Source organism: Lepisma saccharinum, chromosome 29 (genome assembly GCF_977018435.1).
Source record: "Lepisma saccharinum chromosome 29, izLepSacc3.1, whole genome shotgun sequence".
NCBI classification, from domain to species: domain Eukaryota; kingdom Metazoa; phylum Arthropoda; class Insecta; order Zygentoma; family Lepismatidae; genus Lepisma; species Lepisma saccharinum.
In genome coordinates, this window is record NC_139257.1 from 35,011,762 (window position 1) to 35,032,753 (window position 20,992).

General features: G+C 39.1%; 1 protein-coding gene across 3 annotated transcripts in view; it reads left to right on the plus strand.

Moving 5' to 3' along the window:
* Plod (procollagen lysyl hydroxylase) overlaps window positions 1–20,992 on the plus strand; it is a 170,721-nt gene that overhangs the window by 139,333 nt on the left and 10,396 nt on the right. For all 3 annotated transcript variants that reach the window (XM_083114530.1, XM_083114531.1, XM_083114532.1), the window contains 3 exons: window positions 11,039–11,177; window positions 15,697–15,879; window positions 16,678–16,782. In XM_083114530.1, coding sequence (XP_082970656.1) covers window positions 11,039–11,177; window positions 15,697–15,879; window positions 16,678–16,782 — 427 coding nt within the window. The remainder of the gene's footprint in view (window positions 1–11,038; window positions 11,178–15,696; window positions 15,880–16,677; window positions 16,783–20,992) is intronic.

Genomic DNA, 20,992 nt, shown 5'->3' on the forward strand with positions numbered 1-20,992 from the left:
TTCGGGGGGGGGGGGGGTTGTCCGGACCCACCCCGCGAATACGTCCTCACAATAATTGTCACGGTTTTTAACTCTCAAGCTAAGTGCGTAATATTTTCTGAATAGTTTGATTTTAGCATTGTCATCATCTGATAAATTAGACAAATCGTATGTGTAATATTAAGATTGTATAGAATGCTTCCTCTCAAACATTATGCAAGGATGTAGCAATGCAACAAATCTAGGCTCAGGGTTGTATATTTTAGGCTAGCTATCTGGGAAGCCTGAAGCCCATAGACTAAATTACAGACGAAATATCAATTTCATGGCATTTCTCAAGGATAGGCTCGGTCCGAATCATTTTTCGTAGCGTAACCAATCAGAAGGGACCTCTAGGTCACGAGCGCAGTTGTAATGGCGGCCGCGTGAGATGTAAACAACGTATCACTTCACATTTTTAAAACACGATAATTATTGAACCGAGAAGAATTACGCTTCGTATTAAGTGGTTTTAGGTAGAGAAGCATGGCGCTGATTAAATATATAATTTACAACGTTTACTGTACACGTATGGAATAATATTTTAGTTTGTTCAATTGTGAACATCGTGCACTCGCCATATATGGTGAAACTCGATGTGCCTATCGTGCTGTATGTATCATACACTGTAATCTCAACAGCTAACAGAAATGTTCCATGAAAAGCTTTCGTGTAAAGTGTTATGTGTTAAAAGATTTTTGGAAGCATTTACATAGCATTTAAGCTAGTAAAAATGTTAAAGGAAATGCTTTCGTCTAAAGTCGGCTTTAGAAGCTAGCAACATGATTTCTTATGAACTAGCAACACCGGGCGCGTCGAGTATCTGAGCGACGCTCGCTGAGCAAGATTTTCTCTCGTTGAGCAGACAGATCATTTACTTGACGCTGTGTGATCGCTCATTGATCAAAACAGGGGTGCTCACGGGGGGATTATGGTGCAGGTTGCGCCATCGAGATTTTTGGGGTACATTTTTACCCTTCAAATAATATAAAATTCAACCCTTATTTCCAAAATATATGTAAAAATTTTACACCTTAAATGCACCATATTTAATTCATTAAATGAAGAAAAGAAAGCGTTTAAGGGTATTATCGAAAGGGAGGGGTATCCAACTCTTACATATTAGACCTTAATTGACACGTGGGTTCTGGGAGGGGGATTCTGCATTAAACGTTGGGGGGACAGAATCCAACTCTAGGTCTTTGATTATAGCGAGTATTTAAGTTGGGGGGGGGATTGAGCATTAAATTGAAGGGGGCATCCAATTCTTGTGTAGGGCCTCCCCGATGGCGCAGTGGTAGCGTCGTCGCCTTGTAATCAAGGGCTCCCGGTTTCGATTCCCGGTGGAGGCACACAGTGATTCGGATCCCACTTTAAACTGTAGGTCCAGTCCCGATTAGCCTTACTGTGCATAAAGTGGACTTAAAACAACAAATCAATCCAATCAAATTCTTGTGTATTACTATTGTCCTATAGACTGTTGCGGAAATTCTTGTATGGAGACGGAATTAATTTTTTGGAGGCAATATTCACACTTCAATATCAACAGTAAGTCCAAAATTGGCATGGAAATGTTGGTGTTAGGATTGAGTATTAAATTTAAAGGGGGAGATAGAAAGCTCTTGATAAAGTGTTAAATCTTAGATTGTCAAGGGATTTCTATAGTGGAGAGAGAGTTATAACATTAAATTTTGGTGACTGTATTTAGCAAGTTTTCGACCCCAAACGAGCCAAAAGAGAAGCTGGGAAAGACTAAATATCACGGGATCCTAAGAAAGTATTGACACCCCATTAAATTAATAGACTTAGAAAGCCTGCAAAGAAATGGATGTAAAACTTTTCTTGTTCGCTTCGCTCGCAATGGTGTATGTAGCGAGGACGCGTCGTAGGCGCTTTACTCAGGTGAATGTGAAGTTTTATACTGTAGCTGCATTACAAGACATAAGCGATAATCTCCATATTAATTAATAACATCACTTCTTAAAATATAATGCTTAGTGTTGGCATCCTGCTTAAGTTAAAGCAGGTGCATCATTTCAAACAAAAATATATCGAATCCGCATTTCTAATTCTTGTCACAGGAAAATTTTACTTTAATAAGTTAAATTTACACTGAAGGTAAAATCCACGTAATTATTGTTATGTGTTACTAAAATAATTATATTTACCCAAGAAAACAGGCGTGGGTGGGGTGGGGGGTGAGGTCTTTGAAAGAGGAACCATATTTTATTATCGTCCTGAGAGAATTTCGAGCTAGGGTTCTGTAATGTCTCGTGAAATAATAATTGAATCGGTCATACGGCTGGAGCCTGTTATTTGGTTTGCCAAGGCTGAATTTTCTATCTTTATCTTAAATTGTGTAACAATTTGTGCCAAATACTCAAATCGTGTTTTATAAACCCAGTCACAAACACCATTTATATGCATATTTACAGAATTTAATTTACTACATTTAACCAATCAATGTGCTAGCTTTAGGTTTTTTCGAAAATCGAACAATTTAAAAATATGGACAGTTTAACATGGCATTTCATTTAAATAGACATCAATTATTACTTATTCTTTCCAAACTACTTTCGGGGGATTATGATGAATGATTTTAGGGGCGGTCTTGAGTGATGGGCACCCCTGTTTAGGGAGGAAGCGCAGATCAAGTATAGGTAAAGCTTTAAAAAAAAGTTACTTTCGGTAGACGCGCTGCCGTAATTAAATACTTTGTGGGGATTACGATATGGTTTGAGGGCGCAAATGATAGAATTTGGGGGGGATGGGCACCCCCTGGATCAAAATATCTGTGATCAATGTGGCTAATTATGAAAGTGATCGATGTGGAAAAAAACTGTCGAAATGTTCTTTTTCACACCCTTGCAAAACTTTCCAAACTACGGTGTATATTTGGAATAAGCAACACTTTTATTTTTATACAATATTACGCTATATCGCAAGCCGCTATCACAAGCACTTCATTAGCCGTCATCTTCACACAGTTCAAAACACAGAAACACTATATTCTGTGGCGAGCAAAGTTCAAGTTCGCTCAGCGACCAAGTGAGCAGCGCTCGCCGAGGAACGCTTATTTGGCCGTCAAGTAGCTGAGCGATCACGTTGCTCACTGAGCACTCGGATACTGGACGCGCCCATGTTTTACTACAGAGCATTCCCTGACATTTACTACGAGACTCGGCGGAAAGCGGTCCGGCATCAGCGCTTGTCTTTCTCGGTGAACGGGTCCGCGACAGTCCCTAGAGTCTGCTATTAAAATTACAGTTTTCATATTGTGTACTAACATTGACTACAGAAGGTGTTGAAAATGATGTCCCTCTGCTGCAACACATTCCTGGCATCTCCGAAGGAAATTGGCATTTACACGTGCATGTTCGTCTACGGTAATTCTCCCGATTTCTCGTACAATACTCTCTCTTGACTCACGGATGGTGTGCGGATTGTCTTTGTATACTTATTTTTTTAGATTTCCCCATTTTTCTTTCCACTTTTATTCAGAACTGACCCTGTTACTCTTAAACTTTTTTTTTACGAGGTTTAATATAGTGGTCCTAAGTGGAACACCAGGAAATTTCGTTGCAAAACGTTGTCGCACTTCTCCACAATTCCTCTTTCCGAAGTAACACTCGACAAGATAAATCCTTTGATCTAATGTAAACTTGTGGTACCATATTTAGCCACAATCTTCAACACACGGACACGACACAACACAACACAACTTCCGAGGGAGGATTATACTGGCGTCAGTCTGCAACGTCAACAGAAAGGGAAAGAGAGCGAAAAAAAACAGACCGTAGCGTGCGACTGTCGCGGACCCCATTCACCGGGAAAGACTAGCGCTGACGCCGGGCCGCTTGCCGCCGAGTCTCGTAGCGAATGTCAGGGAATGCTCTGTAGAAGCTAGCAACTTTGCTTCCTTGAAGATGCCAAGAACGAGCAAAGTGGGTGCGTAGTCAAGTCACTTTATACACGTCGTTCATGAGAGCCTAGATTTCTCCCTTCCTCCATAGCCTAGAAATGTGTCACAGTGATTTAGTGGACTCCTCATACGTCACTATCTAGGCTATATAATTTTATCCTGGCAATATAAATAAAACATTGAAATAATTGCCGCAATTTTCCTGGCGGCGAATAGTAAAGAGGTTTTCTCTGGATATCAGACGGGTCAGTTTCGGATATCCGTCCGAACTTTCGAGGGCTAGCGTCACTCTCATCTTCAGAGATTGAAGATAAGAGTGACGTTGGGAAGGATGTCCGAAACTGCCATGGCCGAGAGAATCTCTTTATCGAATTTTAAAAATATAAACAATATTTACTCGTTGTTACTTCATTTGAGTTTTTGAGTCATATACATTTCCTGATTTGTCTTTCAAGATGCTAAACCGCCTCATGGTGCGCTTGGTGTGGTTTTGCATCTCCTGCCTTGAGTATAAACTGAATTGTCTCAGTTAGAACCCCCCCCCCCCCCCACCCTTCTCCTCTGGAGAATCTGGTCAACTTAGTGCTGGCCATAGGTAGGGTGACGAGACACATACATTCAAAAAGGAGGACAGGGCATGGCGAAAAAGGAGGACACCGCAAAAAATTGCAGCACATTTGCCATTACCATAAATTTCATAAATAGGTACGTATATAAAATGTGCTTCTTGCAACAATCTATAACAACAATATATTCCAGCCCTGGATCCCTATTTTTGCAAAACAATTGTTCTCCTTTGTATAGACTAGTGCAACTGTAGGTTGGAATTGATTTTCTGTGGGGTGAGATACCCAACTGAAATTCGAACCAGGGACCTTTTTCATCGTAGCGCTGTGTGCTAACCACTCCGCCACGGAGGCTCGCACTTTGGTATTTCATAAATGTAAATATTACTTAATAATCAAATGTCTCATTCCGCGTTTCTGTGTCGCGTATCATGTATAACTCGAAATGGAACTGCAGTCTGGGACGAGTTGAAGGCTCATTTGGACAAAATCATAGTGGTTGAGCTCCCAGGTGGTCAATTAGCATTGATAGAATATTTATCGCGCCTCAAGAGATAGGCTTTACATGTAAAATAACACCTGGTTGATCGTTATAAGTGGAAACATTTTTCCAAAAAAAAAGAGGGCATTTACCGATTCTTAAAAAATCCGCCAGGACGCCGGACAGACACCTAAAAAGGAGGACATGTCCGGATAAAAGATGACATCTGGTCACCCTAGCCACCTTGAGTAGCGTAGCAAAAAGTAAGCCACACTTTCTCAAAGTAAAGAACTTCGCAGTCAAAATGTAAGACACCTTCTCATTTAAGGGTACCTTTAAGCAGGGTTGTTCAAGGTCCAGGAATTTTAAATAAATTCAATTCCGGTCCAGGAGAGAACATAAGCAAGCGTAAATGGGATCTGGACCGTAAATAACCTTTTTGTTTGTAAAGTATTTCAATTCGGTCCAGGAACCTTTTTTTCAATGAAAAAATATGCAACATGAACCGTATATAAATTGTGCGAGAAAAACTGTTTCGGTCCTGTTGCAGAATCCAATAGAACCCATTAAAATTTATGGTTTCCTGCACAGAAAAAACTGGTTTGTTTGGAATTACCAAAAAAGTTTGGTTGAGCTGTTTGGTTATGCTTTTTGTTTCCGATAACCAAATGTTGCTTGTAATTACTAAATAATTTTGTTTAAGAATACCAAAAAATTTGGTCAGACGAAATATGGTACTCGTAAACAAAATCATACATATGTAAGTAAAGATAAACAAAACGTTTGGTTAAATTTACTATATGTGCGTGAGCGTGCTTTCGAATTTGAAATAACGATTGTCCAGTTCCGTCGAGTGTAGTATGAAAATCCTTTGTCGAAAATTGAAACTCATGTAGATAGAAAATTACTCGAAACGAGTCTTTATGTTGTTGTGTAACCTAATATTCTGAGAAAAGCTCAGAATATACTTACTTTATACTGAGTTTCCTACACCGGCCGCTAGATGGTTCTGTCAAAATGTGTAGAAGAAACATAACTTTTTGGACAACAAATAATGGTACGTTTGATTGTAATCATAGTGAAAAATTTTGCTTTAACACTCTTCAAAGGATATGTGAACATCAAAGCACAAATTAAAGAAAAAAATGTACTTCAGTGAATAAAAGTGAATCTCCCATGAGCAACCTCTTTGATTCTGAACATATAAGTACAAATTAAGTCCGTCGCAGAAAAACAAATATGTTCCGGAAACGGATAGTTCACCTGAATTTTCTGTGCTGAATGTGTATTTTGAGGTTTCTTAAAACTAGCCAGATTATAACGTGTAATTATGAATAAATTATTTAACAAATAGTTTGGTAATTTTGACTAAATTATTAGGTTTTCCTAAACAAATGGGCTACATTTTGTTATATTTACCAAAATAATATTTGCTTTTGGTAACCAAAAAATTGTTTACGACAAACAAATAGAACTTGACCAATCTTTTGGTACTGGTGAACAATTGTTTGGTTGATGCCTTTTAAACAAACGATTTGTTCACCACTACAATTTGTTTGGTTAATCCAAACAAACATTTTTCTCTGTGTGGACATTTAACAACGGTGTCTTCAAGACATGCACCGAATCCTGCATACATTTTTCTCCAATTTTATCGTTGTTCTATGGAAAATATGGGGCGGTTAAAGGTTTCATGCAGAAATGTATCCGTTTTAAGAGACTTCGGTGCGGTGGAAAAATTGGGTTTCGCCATAGTGGAAAATTCCGCACTTGATTTAGACCAGGGAAGCTGCCCCTTCTGAGTCCTCTGGCCATGAAATAAAATGAAGGTCGAATCAAGAATCCTTCATAAGCAATTACTCCCCCCATGAACGACAGTCAAGTAGCTCCTCCGAATATAGACGCGTCATGCACAGCGGGCATGCTCTTCTGCGTCCAACTTTGATGCACGTTGCGGTTAATCTAATATCGGACTAATTGATCTGGTGCGCAAGAATCCCTCGGCGGAGTGATACAGCAAGAAAGTATTTTTTTCGTTCTCTCGTTACGATGCTATAAACTCTCGTAAGAATTGTAATTGTTATACTGTATGTATGCAACCTAACAATACGCTATCGTCTTGTAATTTAAGGAGTCCGGACTTCGATTCCACCTTTTGGTATACTTGTTCTATATCCTGTCCCAGCTATCTCTGGAGTAAGGCAGCGCATAGCGGCAGGGAAGGGGGAAAATCGAGTGGGCAGAGCGAATCAGTACACACTGCTGGGAAGGCTGGTACAGTATCTTCTCGCTGCCTCACGCCCAAGCCATACGTAGGGGAGGGACGCACGGAAGCAGGGTTGGCAGTGCATTCGGGCGAAACTGTGTACGCAGAAGGAGAACACAAGAAAAGTAAGCATGAAGATCTGGGTGGTATGGCGGTAAACGTACAACGGAATGACCGTGTTCTGCTAAGATGGAATCAATTTTGAACATCTTCAAACGGGGTTTGTTTATTTTCACCAATGAATACAATTCTCGTTTGAACATGCATGTGTGCGTCAAAGGGGATGTTGTTTTGAACGAGCTACTGAATCATAGTATCTTTTCGGAAGGAGGAAGAAGGCGCAGGATTTATTTATACGTTATGGTATGAGGCGTTGTCAACAACAACCACACTGTTTGGTGTCAAATTTGGGATCAACTTCTCATATCATGGTGGTAATCACCAGAAGATTTTCCAGATTTGAACATTAACAGTGCACCTGGAACAAAACCCTCTTCGCCGCCAGCATGTACAACAATTACACGTTGACACTGGTGCTTTGACGCCAGCCGCGGTTCCATCCACCCAAACTTCTTTCTTTGTTGTCGAGCTGTGAAAATAAGTCTCGTCAATGTAAACAATGGGTCCCCTTGTCAACGAAAGATTTTTATGGCTTTGAGGTAAGATGAACGTAAACTTCTTATTTCGTCCATTTCTATATGCAATTGTCTATTATTTTCTGCTTTTTTCCACTTAAACTCTAGGTCACGTATTATCTTGCACACACACCAAACACTGCCTTAGAACTCTATTCTTTGTTTCAAACCCTTCCGATATCTTCTAACGTTGGCCTTTCCCCGTCCGTAAGGTGAAAGTCGTGCACAACATGCCTAACAACACACTTATCGAACTCTTCTATATCACTCTGGATTTTTCGGCGAGGTCGTGTTTTATTTGGCGTATGAAAGTGTTTCAACGTAGTGCATGCTTTACTTTCTATTACAATTCTTCTCACACTGCTGAATGAAACACCACATGCGCGAGCCACCCTCCTTTGCAACTGTTTTTCGGACATACGAACTCCCACCTTGTCTTTCATAAATGCATATACATTATATACAATTTCTCGCCCTTGGCTGTGGATTAATTTCCGTCCACCGGGTTTACTTGCTTTCTCTGAACTGCAAGCTTCCATGCTAGCAAGTACGCTGCACACAAAACAAACACACACTTTAAATGAATAGAAGGAAGTCGATCACGTTGTTTCTTCGTGCTCACACAACATGACGTTCGGCAACCCTGCCCGTGTGCACGATAAGGGAAGTTCGCGCATGCGCTTGCCGCGTTTCCGACCCAGCAGCACAGAGAGTTTCTTGTCTCACCTCTTGTGCTGTAACTGCAGTCGTCCCCCTCCACGCAATCCCGTTCTTCTCACGTGTTCATTGGTGGAGCCGTCTCACGTCACTACTTGCGCAGACACTTGTTTTCGTTAGCCTGCTTGAGAGATACATGGGACCGAGTGTAGATCCCCCTTCAAGTTCAAGAGCGACGACAGAAAAATATAAAGGGGAACACAAAAGTCCAGAGTTCTAAAGTGGTAAACTAAAACTAAAACAAGTGCCATGCCCTCCCTGTCTCCCATTTAGCGTCATCACTGTTTAAGCCAGTCAACCTTTATGAGCCTGCGGCCCGGGAAATTTGTTTTTTAAAACTCTATGCTTCGATTCCAATACTTTTCCACGTAAATAGATTTCAGTTTCTTTCAACTTTATACGTTAATTAACATCCACCCTTGGAATTTAATATTAATAAATAAATTATGGCATAATCATAGAGTATTAGTTCGATTATGTGTATGCTTGTTGACAAATATAAAACATATGGTTTAAATTCGTTGACAACTTCTGGATCTAATGGAATCTTTTAGTTTCCTCTGGCCAATATCATTAAATTAATTTCGTAAGTGCTGATTTTAATTGGCATGTTCCATGTCGGACACCAAAAAAATTCCAACTAATCAGAATATTTCCACTTCGATATATTTGTTAATGAAAATTGCGTCGCAGACTAAATTGACCGCGGTGCGCCAATCTCCAAATTCGGAGGCGGGAATGAACGCATCCTTAGGTTAGATCCTCTTATCGCAGTCAAAACCCGAACGAAAGTTCATCTTTCACGGTGGTTACCAGCTCTGGCTGCAATTCCCAAAAGTTGCCAGCTCTGGCTGCAAGACCCAAAACTTGCCAGCTCTGGCTGCACTGTCACAAAAGTTGCCAGCTCTGGCTGCAAGTCTCAAAAGTTGCCAGCTCTGGCTGCAAGTCTCAAAAGTTGCCAGGTCTGGCTGCAATGTCTCAAAAGTTGCCAGGTCTGGCTGCAATGTCTCAAAAGTTGCCAGCTATGGCTGCAAGTCACAAAGGTTACCAGCTCTGGCTGCAAGTCACAAAGGTTACCAGCTCTGGCTGCAAGTCCCAAACTTCAGAACCACACCATGCGGTCAGGTATAATTTACGCCAGGGCCTGGTAGAAAAGATGTGGATCTAGTCCTGATTAGCCAACATGTGCATTACACTTAGGAAGGTAACTGAAGTAATTCTTGGAGCTTTCCTGGCGATGAATGATGAAAGGATTCTCATAGGAGATGGTGTGATTAGCACCATACTCAGACTGCCTTCACCTACCAAGATCAGCCCCAGGTACCTTACCTACTTATTGATGAGAGGATGCGTCAGATCGAAAGACACTTATAGTGGAACACCCACGGAAAAGTGGGTGATACATGTATTGCCATATTTCCACGAATCCGACGTTTTTTTAGGGTTCTAATCATCAAACCTGAAAAAAAAATACCCTTCTGCCCGTCCGCCGATATCTCGGATAATATAAAAGCGATAAAATCAAAATTTGATGAATGATAGGCCTACTATTAATAGCCCAACTCCGTCCGTCTGTCCCAGCGCGCTACGATTTCAGGGGTCCCGCCTGGGCATGGGTGCTCTTTGCGACTGTCCATCATATCATCACTCATCATCACCTTCGCGATTAGCCAAAGTGGCAGAAAAGCGAAGTAAAATAAACCAGCTCAGTCAGTCTGTCCGTTTGGCCGAGAGAGGCAACAATCGATCAGAAGTGACCTGTCGTTATATCGGAATCTAGCGAATGTGAAGGTCTAAAGTTTTCCACAAATGAAGACCTAGTAAATACAGGGCATACACAGAATGGTACGGTTTCAAAAGTTAATAAAAGAAATATATCGTATTAGTTTAACGCTACGTAAATTATTTTGATTGCCACGCCCGTCTGTCTGTGGGGATGAAACAATTGAAAGTCAACAATCAAATCGTTTTTAATGCTTCGATATATCCGAAATCACCCGTACTGGAAATATGAAATTTCGTGGGTTGGAAGAAGTGTGAAATCTATACATGATGCGATCTCCACCTTCTCGATCGGCAAATCCATTTGTCAACAGTCGAAACTGATCGATTTCTCAAAAACTACAAAAGATGGAAACAAAATTCAGTGGACAGAATATCTACCTAATACAAACCAAGGATCTTGCCCGGATTGTGTGTGTGTCTATGGAAGTCAACAATCTAGATAAATATTTAACCTTCAATATCTCAGAACTGAATAATGATACGAGTATGTAATTTGGTCTACTTAAAGATACATAAAATTTCAATGTACAGGGTAATTATCCACGAAACATAAAGCATTGTTTATAAATTGAGAATATTTCCAGTTTATTTCTTGCTAAATCACACCATCAGCATATTAATAATTTTATCTATTCTTTTTCTTTGTAGGGGTGTCTGGAATGTACCATATATCAGTGCTTGCTACCTTATCAATAGCACTCTTATTAAAAATGCAGAAACGAGGCCTTCCTACATTTACAACCTTATGGATGCTGATATGGCTTTCTGCCATAATATACGGGAAAAAGTAAGTTTTGAAGATTCCACAAGTTGTATTTTGCAAAGTATTGCTGAACGATATTAACAGTCACCAGTGATGGTTCCAAAGACAAATTCTCTGTTTTAACTTTGACTTTGTGTCTTTTCTTGAAGTAACCAGTGCTCGAAGTGAAGGGTAATGCGGGTGGCAAAATTTTCACAAAGCATCCCCAAAGCTCAACCAGCTGACATTTTCCATTTGAAGCACTGGAGGTAACCTATTCATTTTGCTTCCTATTTATAGAATTTTATTTCTCCTAAAATGTACAAACTAACAACACTGCATATTCACCCGATTTCTAACTTCTTACCTTTCCAAGAACTTAGGAATGGATGCAAGAGGTTTGTCTCTGTTTTGGGGATGTTTTATATTTGCTTTTCACCCCAGAAAATAAGATTAATGAGCTCTGATGAACTTTTGAAAGAACTGGACTGTGCCTATGAAATACCCCTTTTATTTACCCACATCCAGGGTTTTTACCAGTCAAGAAAATGTCAAGGAATTATGCTTGTGGTCAAGAATTTTTGATATTTTTTTTTTACAGTATAGTGAATTTACATTATTATATACCTGTACTGGGTTTTTATAAAATTGAATATTTAAAAATCAAATATTGTATTGAGTTGTGGTTAGGATTTGTTCACCTAGTTTCTTAACAATTACATTCTTGGATGAGTCAAGTTTTGTAAAAATATTAAATACAGTAATGTGGCCATTCTTCATCCAGGATGAAATCTGAAGCCTTAATTTTTACATGAAAGCAAGTCTCTTCTTAAAGTACAGCTTCAGTTTTCATCTTAACCGGACTTATGGTAGGGGTTTTTAATTGAGTAAAAAGTATTTATTTTCTTAATTTCCAACTATACCTAAATAGAGGATGATTAAATAAAGGTTAAGAAAAGGTGGGGGAGGTCAAGAAAAAGTCAAGAATTTTGGATTTGTTATTTTGGTAGACACAAACATTCTGAAAGTATCCGAACTTATTTATTTGCAAACAATTTATTGATGACAATTACAACTGCTGTCAATATTCTTCAATGTAGGCATCTTCAGCCTCAATACAGCGAGTATAGCGACTTTTCCACTGTTCACAGCAGTCCTGGAAGTCCTTGACTGACACCCTCTTTAATGCTGCGGTCGTGGCAGCTTGAACCTCTTCAATTGACGCAAAACGCTTCCCCTTGAGCCGGTGCCAAGTCCGGGCTGTAAGGGGGATGAGGCAGCATTGCCACGTGTACGTTGGCCAAAAACTCACCTACCAACAGTGCTGTGTGAGCCAGTGCGTTGTCGTGGTGAAGCACCCACCTGTCGGGAGATGTCAGACCGGATGCACTGGACCCTCTGTCGGAGATGCTGAAGCACTGTTTTGTAGTAAACTGCATTCACTGTGGGCCCAGCAGGTACAAACTCTTTGTGCACGACCCCCTTCACGTCGAAAAAGACAAGGAGCATTGTCTTCACCTTTGATTTTGACATCCGGGCCTTCTTTTGATGAGGGGACGCAGGGGTGTTCCTTGAACGCCGTATACCATGTGTAAACTTGCGTGCGGGACATCACTTCCTCGCTGTAAGCCTCCCATAGCATGGTTAAAGTCTCCGTAAAGATTTTTTCACTTTAACACAAAATTTCACAGCGTAGCACTGTTCCAAGGTGCGCTCCATTTTCACCAAATCCACCAACTGCAAATTCTCGACGTGACTTTTTTTCCGTGTACACAACACGAGCGATTGCACCTCAACCACTGCTCGCAGGCAACTGAGCAAGGCCTTGTTTTGAAGATTAAGGTCCCCACTGCCACCTGGCGCACCTTACCCAAACCCTCGACCGATTCTCACGTCGCGCTGCTGATAGTTCGGATACTTTCAGAACGGACCCTGTACAATGACATATGGTGCTTGGTTGGTGATTATCTCCATGGCTTATTGGTTCTCTCTATCGAATCACAAGCAGCTTATTCTATCAGATCTGGAGCTATTCTGTCTTGCTCAATTCTCATCTATCTTTTCCCTAAACCTCAGATCAACACCCTTACCATATCTTGCCGTAACACCAATGTACATTTCAACTCATACTAGTGTTTAAATTTTCTACTTCCTCATTCTTTCAAAAACATGACAACTTATTTGTTTTGCGATTACTTCCTTGAAAGTTGAAACTCGCTGTAACCACCAGCAGTTCCTATTTGCATGGGGAGAGGTACATTTTCTAGTGGTCTTCTTAGGAATGGAGAAGAAAACTGGAGATGGATCTTGTTTTCAAGTCTTTAATTAATATTCTGTGGTTTGCTCTTATATGCTTCTTCCTTTGTCTATCCTCATAAATACTGATTACATGGAGTTAGGTCTGGACAACATTCAGACCATTCTGTAGGCCCCCCATATAGCCTGTCCACCATCTAGGAAAACTGTCATTTTCATCCGTCTCTCTTTTTGCTTTTAATTTTGATTACATTATTTTCAAATTTAGACGTGGCATTTTACCGTTGCTTTGATTGTAGTAACCTGGTTCGGCTTGCGAGCTCTGGGTTTATAGCACCAGACTGACCAGTCACTCGCAAGTCTTAAGTTAGTTAATTAGTGAAGAGTAAATAAGATCTTCATATTTACTATGTGCGAAGTACTCACAAGATTGACAATATAAATTCAGTTTTACTTACGTTTTTTGAGAGTCCAATTCGCAAGGGAAGCTCGTTGCGGACAACTTGACGGGGAAATAGTGAACTGTTTTTATAATTTTAAAGGTTTTTACAGTTTTTAAAAATTTATACAGGAGGACCAATAAGTTTTTATAATGGGTTTTAACTTAGGTAACGATGGCTTTTAAGAACGTAAATTGTCAGTGTGTAATCGATCTTCCTATATTTTTTTCCCGCTCACATTTCTCCTAATCCTTGATCCTGTTGACTATGGAAGAAATATTTTGACAAAGCTAAGACCCTACGAATTGCTTATAACCTGAAGAAGAGAGAAGTTATCTCTCGAAACGTCGTAATTGAAGAACAAACTATACTCGCAAAAAACGTAAGTAAAACTGAATTTATATTAGTAAATAAGATTAACACAAAAGGAAATAACATCTATTTTTACCGTATATTTGAAAATTATTCTTCGTATCCAATATTTACTACATCACAGTAGATTGTACACTATAAATCATGGTATTTCCACTAACCAATATGTACTTCCCTCTTATGCTGCTCAGTTTTCTTCTTTCTTTCTCAGAGAATATGGTGTGGGATTATAGTAGTAGCAATCACTTCCAACAACCACTCTTCACAAGCACCTTTCCTAGCGATTTAAGCTACCATCTAACGTGTTTAAAAGTATTTTCTCAATGCCCGGATAAACTTTAGTCAACCATGGGGAACTTGCAACGTGGCATGTGATGGCACTACTGCCAACCAAGGAAGTAGTTCTTAATCTTTACGTGTCCCGAACTGAACTGTTTTCGTCCTTTGGTCAACCACGGGGAACTCGCAGCGTGACGTCTGATGACACTATAGCCAATCGAGGAAATCTTTGTTCACCGAGGAAGTTGATCTTCTGCAACTGCACTGTTCTCGTCCTTTTTCCACCACTCGCCCCATTACAACTCTAAGACTGTGATTGGTCTTAGCATAATCACGCCATGCAATGTTATACAATGGCATTCAGGCTCTTACCTGCCTGGCTACAGATCCTATTGCGACACTGCAATCTATTGTCCTAGTTGTTTTGCTTTGCTAGGATCACGGCTCAGCACATGTAACTAAACACTCTTACTGAAACCAAACACTCTTTCTACGTACAATTCCTGTTCCTCACCCTTTCGTCTTACGTGTGCGTTATTATACGTGACCCAAAGTTATCCGTCACACATTGAGCCAGTCAATAACTGGCAGAGCAAAAAGCAGGACAGCATTATCTTGTACAAACAGCAACTCATTAATGTAAGTGTAGGTCTCACAAACTTGTACAATATATTTAAGTTTCTTATATCATTCATGGTGTCTCCTATCATATATCACAAGGATATGAGAAGAAGGCAGACAAAGCATGCTGTCACTTTTGGAATGTTCAATACTGTGGAGACCCTGGTGTGTAAAATAATGAAAGCCATGCCATTAATAAGCCTTCTTACATGAAGCAAGCTCCCGGAATGGGTAGCACAGCATGCTACAATACCAGGGATCCTGGATTTGAATCATGGCTGGGCACGGACATTGTTTCTGAGTGTTTCTTCATATCTCATCCTCATCATTGCAATTCGTCACAAGTGGCAGAAAAGCAACGCTAAAAAAACAAATTAAAATTAAGTGAAGCAAGCTTTGCTGTCTAAGTTTTTGAACAGATCTGAATCAGACATTCATATTAAACCTCCTAATTTTCAAGGTTTTCCTAATCCCGTCTTTTCTTTCACAAGCATTGGTGGTGTATATTATTGTCACATCCCACATTAACAAATAGTATATTTTAATATTAATTTCCCATGTTAATATGCATTTTTAACTGGTTATATTACTTTCAGGATGTGTTCATGTACGTAAGCAACCGTGTTGACTTCGGCCACTTGGTGAATGCAGAGAACTTCGAAACCCACCACAAGAGTAATGAACTCTACCAGATATTTGAGAACAGATGGGACTGGGAACAGCGGTATATACATGAGAATTATTCAGAGGGCTTGAATCCAAACAAAACTGTAGCACAGGTATTTTTACAGTTAATTTTTGGTCTCTTACTTATCAATTTTGATGCTAAAGTTAATAACTTCCTTATGTTGACAGGCAGCACCATTAAAATATTAATCTACAGCATGTCTTCATAAAGTTCTTCCAGGGTGTTGAAAAGGCTTTGTGCATAAATGATAGGACATAACTTTAGATGTCTGTGTGTTTCACATGTACAGAAGCTCTCAAAATTTTCAATTTTCATACAAGTTCCCTTTGTTGCTCATAGAATCTGTAAATGATATTCAACCTCATGCCATTTCCTTTTCGGCAAACTGTCGTCAGTTGTCATGGTTGCATCCATGATACTCTATTCATTCAACAGTGTCAGGTAAACCAGGTCATTAATAATCTCATGCTAGATGCTACAAATCTCCAGAAATGTATGTTTTCTCTCTGTAACACACTAATTAAAAAACTATTCTTTGTAGTGGCTAAACGTAGTACTCAAGGTTTATTCACTAAAGGAAGAAGTATAGTTTTAATCAATGATGCTGTGAATGTGACGGAAGAAACAATGTGCAAGCATTTAGACTACAAAATACTAAAAAGTGTGCTCCGAAAGGTAAACAAAATATTAAATCTAATATTTGTATACTTTTATATAAATTATCAGGAGCTAATGAGTTTGTTACTAATCACACAACAGGGATTTCAGTGCATTTGGAATTTATGTATGAATTATAATACCAGATTGGTGTATGCTGTGCTTTAACAAACTGAAAGCAAGGAAATAAATTGGTTTCCATGTATTTTGATGCATACATACTACTTTCCAGCCTTGTCCAGATGTGTATTGGTTCCCTATTGTGACACCACGCTTCTGCAGAGAGTTTATTGACGAGATGGAGAACTATGGAAAATGGTCTGATGGCACCAACAGTGTGAGTATGCGAACCTTTTTTCGGAGATAGTTACATGACCTTATCCACGTAGTTATTTTTAACACAGACAGACTGTTTTATAATTACAGTTTTACAAGTGAAATAAATAACTTTATACCTGTCCCAGCTAACTGTAGAGCAGGTCCGCCATAGCGGCAGAGGAGGAGGAAATTGAGTGGCGAGAGAGCAGAGTTGCCAACCGTACATGTACGGAAATTTTGTGGCCAGACCTTAGTCCATACGCTAAATGCATGGCTTGTCAAAAATTGCACTTGCAGTTTTTTCCCCAATATTTCCCTAAGAAATTCTTAAACCAAGCGTACGGACCTGGAGACAAAAATATGGTCCGTTTGCCATGTGGGTACGGTATTATCCTTTTCAAAAGTTTGCAATGCTGACAGAGTGAAGTAGGAAAAGCGGGTAACTCCAGTCACTTTCATTGGTGGAGCAAGTCTCGCGTCACTACTTGCGCAGACACTTGTTCTCGTTCACCTTGTCTACAGTTAGCTGGTATGGGGTTTAGTTGTGTTTTTTTAGGAAATCCCATGCTTCATTTTTCACACCTTTATTACTATTTATTTGAAAGAAATTTGAAGGGAAAAGGCAGTGTGAACTGTCATGAAAGTTCAAGGTGTCTCCCAGTCATAAAAGTCAAGAAAAGTAAAGAAATCAACAAGTAGGTCAAGAAATTATACTTATGGTCAAGAATTTTTGCTATCACAATGACTGATTGATTTAGGTTATTTTGCTTCACTTTTCTGCCCCTTGGTTAATCGCGAAGATGAGAATGAATGGTGTCAGATAAGATTGATGAAGGGACAACCAACATGAGCCCCACATAAGATTATACTGGCTGGGAGTCCAGACACCAGAGCTTCACTAGTCTGCCAAATGCAGTCCAGGATGCATAAAGCAAGTCTAATTCTCTTCTTAAATACAGCTTCAGTTTTCATCTTAACTGGACTTTTGGTAGGGATTTTTCATTAAGGAAATATTTGTTTTCTTAACGATTAATTTCCAACTTTACCTAAGTAGGGGTCGAATAAATAAAGGTTAAGAAAAAAAACAAAAAAGAAGTCAAGAACAAGTCATAAAAAAAAGTCGCGAATTTTGGATTTGTTATTTTGGTAGACACCTCTGTCAGGAGCGTATATTCTAGGCTTGCTACGCTATCTGCAAAGCCTGAAGTCTAGAGAATAAAATTCAGGAGAAAAATCGATCAGAAATTGTAAATAAATTGGCAACCTCATTTCCTATGGGTTGGCAAACTGATTTCTTATGAGTTGGTAAATGTATTTCTATTCATAGCCTAGGACCATGTGACATAGTGAGATAGACCAAATTTTGGACCCAGTATACGCCACTGACCTTTGTTAGAACTGCTGATATAAAACCAAAGAGTATACAGTTTCCACTCTCTGGTAACAAATTGCAAATGTGATTGTGGTGCTGCTGTCTGCATGTGAAGGTAAACTCTTTGTGGATATATATAAAAGCCGATACCAGTACATCTGCTGGGTACAGAAAAAAAAATGGTATTTCAGAAATGGGCAGTGCTCAAAATATGCATTTTTAGTCCCTTACAACACACAAAAGATCTCTATTACTTCACTCATTGAGTGTACAAGATAAATAATTCTACAATGCAAGCAGTATGTACTTACAACAAAAGGTATACAACTAGTACAGTAATTTTGTTAAATTTACCGTTCTTCCAATTGTATCATTAATCAAACTAAAAATAAATGTCTGACAACGGGAGCCTATGTTCTGAAATGTTACAACAAAAATTGTGTTTGATATGCTTGTAACACCTATAAACTATAAGAATAATCCTTCAGTCTTCACTTTCATTCAAAAATTTCAGGGAAAAGCGGTTGTGCAACCATCTGCAAGAGAGCGGCTTGTGATGTTTTCTGTGGTTATAAATTCAAACACTTGCAGACTATAAAGATACAGTGTAGTGTAGTAGCAGAAGATATACAAGTCAATGAGAATGCTATAAGTCCAACTCTCTTAGCTTCAAATTGCTAGTAAAGCATTGGTTTTTAATTTTGTAGTACAGTAAAACCTCATTAATTCGGACTAATGGGGGGGGATAAGTTGACCGGTTTATCGAAAGTCCGGATTAACTGAAATAACCTAAAAGAACAGTAGAAAGTTAATTAAAACTCCGTTTATAGCAACAAAACACGTCTATTATGGTGTGTTTAAAGGGCATAGGCCTAAATACACTATACAGTACAGTACAAAGTCTGCGGGAAACAGAATTCCATCAGTGGTTGACTGCCTTTTTCGTTAGGAAGTTCTCTTGTTGACTTCTAGCCACATTTAAAACCTTTAAAATCTGCTTTTTTTCTTCTTTTCCTTTTGCCTGTCTGGATTAAGCGAAATCCAGCTTATTGGGGTCCAGATTACGAGGTTTTACTGTACATGATGAGTTTAAAGTGATGATAATAAAGCTGTTATTACTATTTCATTGCCGTAATAAGAATCTCTCTTCAGTTGATTGGCACGACGATTCTTTTCATTTATCTTGGTAATTGAACATGTTACTTATGAATTTTCTTTAAAAATGTGAAATATTAGCTCGGCCAACTTAATTTTAAAAACTGCAATGAAGAATTCATAAACAAGTTGATCATAATTTACTCTGATAAGCTTACGTTTCATTTTTGGATTGTTTTCATCTGGATATGAACCAACACGATTGGAAAAAATGCCACTTTCTTTCAAAACAGTATCAGAAATTTATTCTTAGTGTATTATACATTGTCTAAGTAAATATAAACCAATGTGACGTAAGCACAGACAGTGCATCAGTGCTCATTAGTTCAAACCTTAAATTACTACATACAGATAATGATTAAATTAGCTATCACTGGTCAAGATGTGGCAAACATCAAACTTTTGAAAGAATTATTCTGGAAAATAGGGGAATTAATTTTTTTTTCACCACAAGAAATCTATGAAAAACTAAGTATGCTGACCAAGGCAGTAATTTATTTTATTAAAAACATAAACAAAACGTAACGTTTCAACCTTCCAGCAAGGTCTTCTTCAGACTCTGTATCAAGTACAAATGTAACAAGATACAAAAACAGGGCATTATATATGCACAAACATTACTCCCTCCAGACTATTAGAAAGTTGTTCTGGACCTTTCTAGCAGGTGGCTTTCACTTGCCAACTGTACTTTCACCTAAAAGGTAAAAAAAAGGTAAAGTGCTCCCCTGGGCATAGCACCATGCCATGAAGGCGTATAGGGGGTGTGGGGGTAACGCCCCCTCAAAGGCTAAATATAATTACTTTCATATAGAATGTGGTTGGACTTTTTATCTCACGCTCTTTTTCCTTCATCCTTTCCACTCTTTCTAACACCTTCTTCCATTCTTTGTTTAACTTAAGTCCCCATTCCAGTTCATTGTGTCTTCTTCACCTTTCTTCTCTATTTCCTTGGCTTCCTTCCATTTTCTCACTAGCATTCTCTTCTCCCTTCCTATCTGCTTAGCCTCATCCCACTCTATGTCATGTCCTGTTTCTCTCGTGTGTTTAAATATTCCAATTCTCTCTCTCTCTTAAGTCGTACATCATCCCTATGTTGTTTCAACCTGTCTTTCAGCCTTTTTTTCGTTTCTCCTATGTACACACTCTGACATTCTTTACATTTCACTTCGTAGATAATCCCTTCCTCTTCCTCTTCTCTGTTCTCCTTTTTCTTGCTTGCATTCTTCGCTATTCCTAAGATGCTTCTCCCTCCCTTCCTGTAAGTTTTAATTCCCGCTTTCCTAAGCACTTTGCATATCTTTTCTGTGGTCTTCCCCATACTCCTTATTCCAAACCTTCTCTCCTATTTTTCTTTCTCTTCCAATTCTCCCCTGCCCGTTTTCTTCCTTCTTCTGTTTATGTCCAGTCTATCCTGCTTCTCATAGCCATTCTTTTCCAGCTGTTTCCATAGGCTATTTATTTTGCCTTCTTTTTCACATTCTTTCGTGCATATTTTCTTGATTCTGGCCTCCATATTCTTTGTAAAATTTATTTTTATCACCTCACTTACATCACTTCTTTTGTGGCAGAATACCCCTGCTGCACACTTCTTCTGATGCCAAGCGGTTTCAATTTCTTGTCCTCTCTTCCTTTTCATCAATATATCTAGGTAGCTTAATTTGTCTTCTTCTTCTTCTATTTCAAGTTCAATAATATCCCTCTT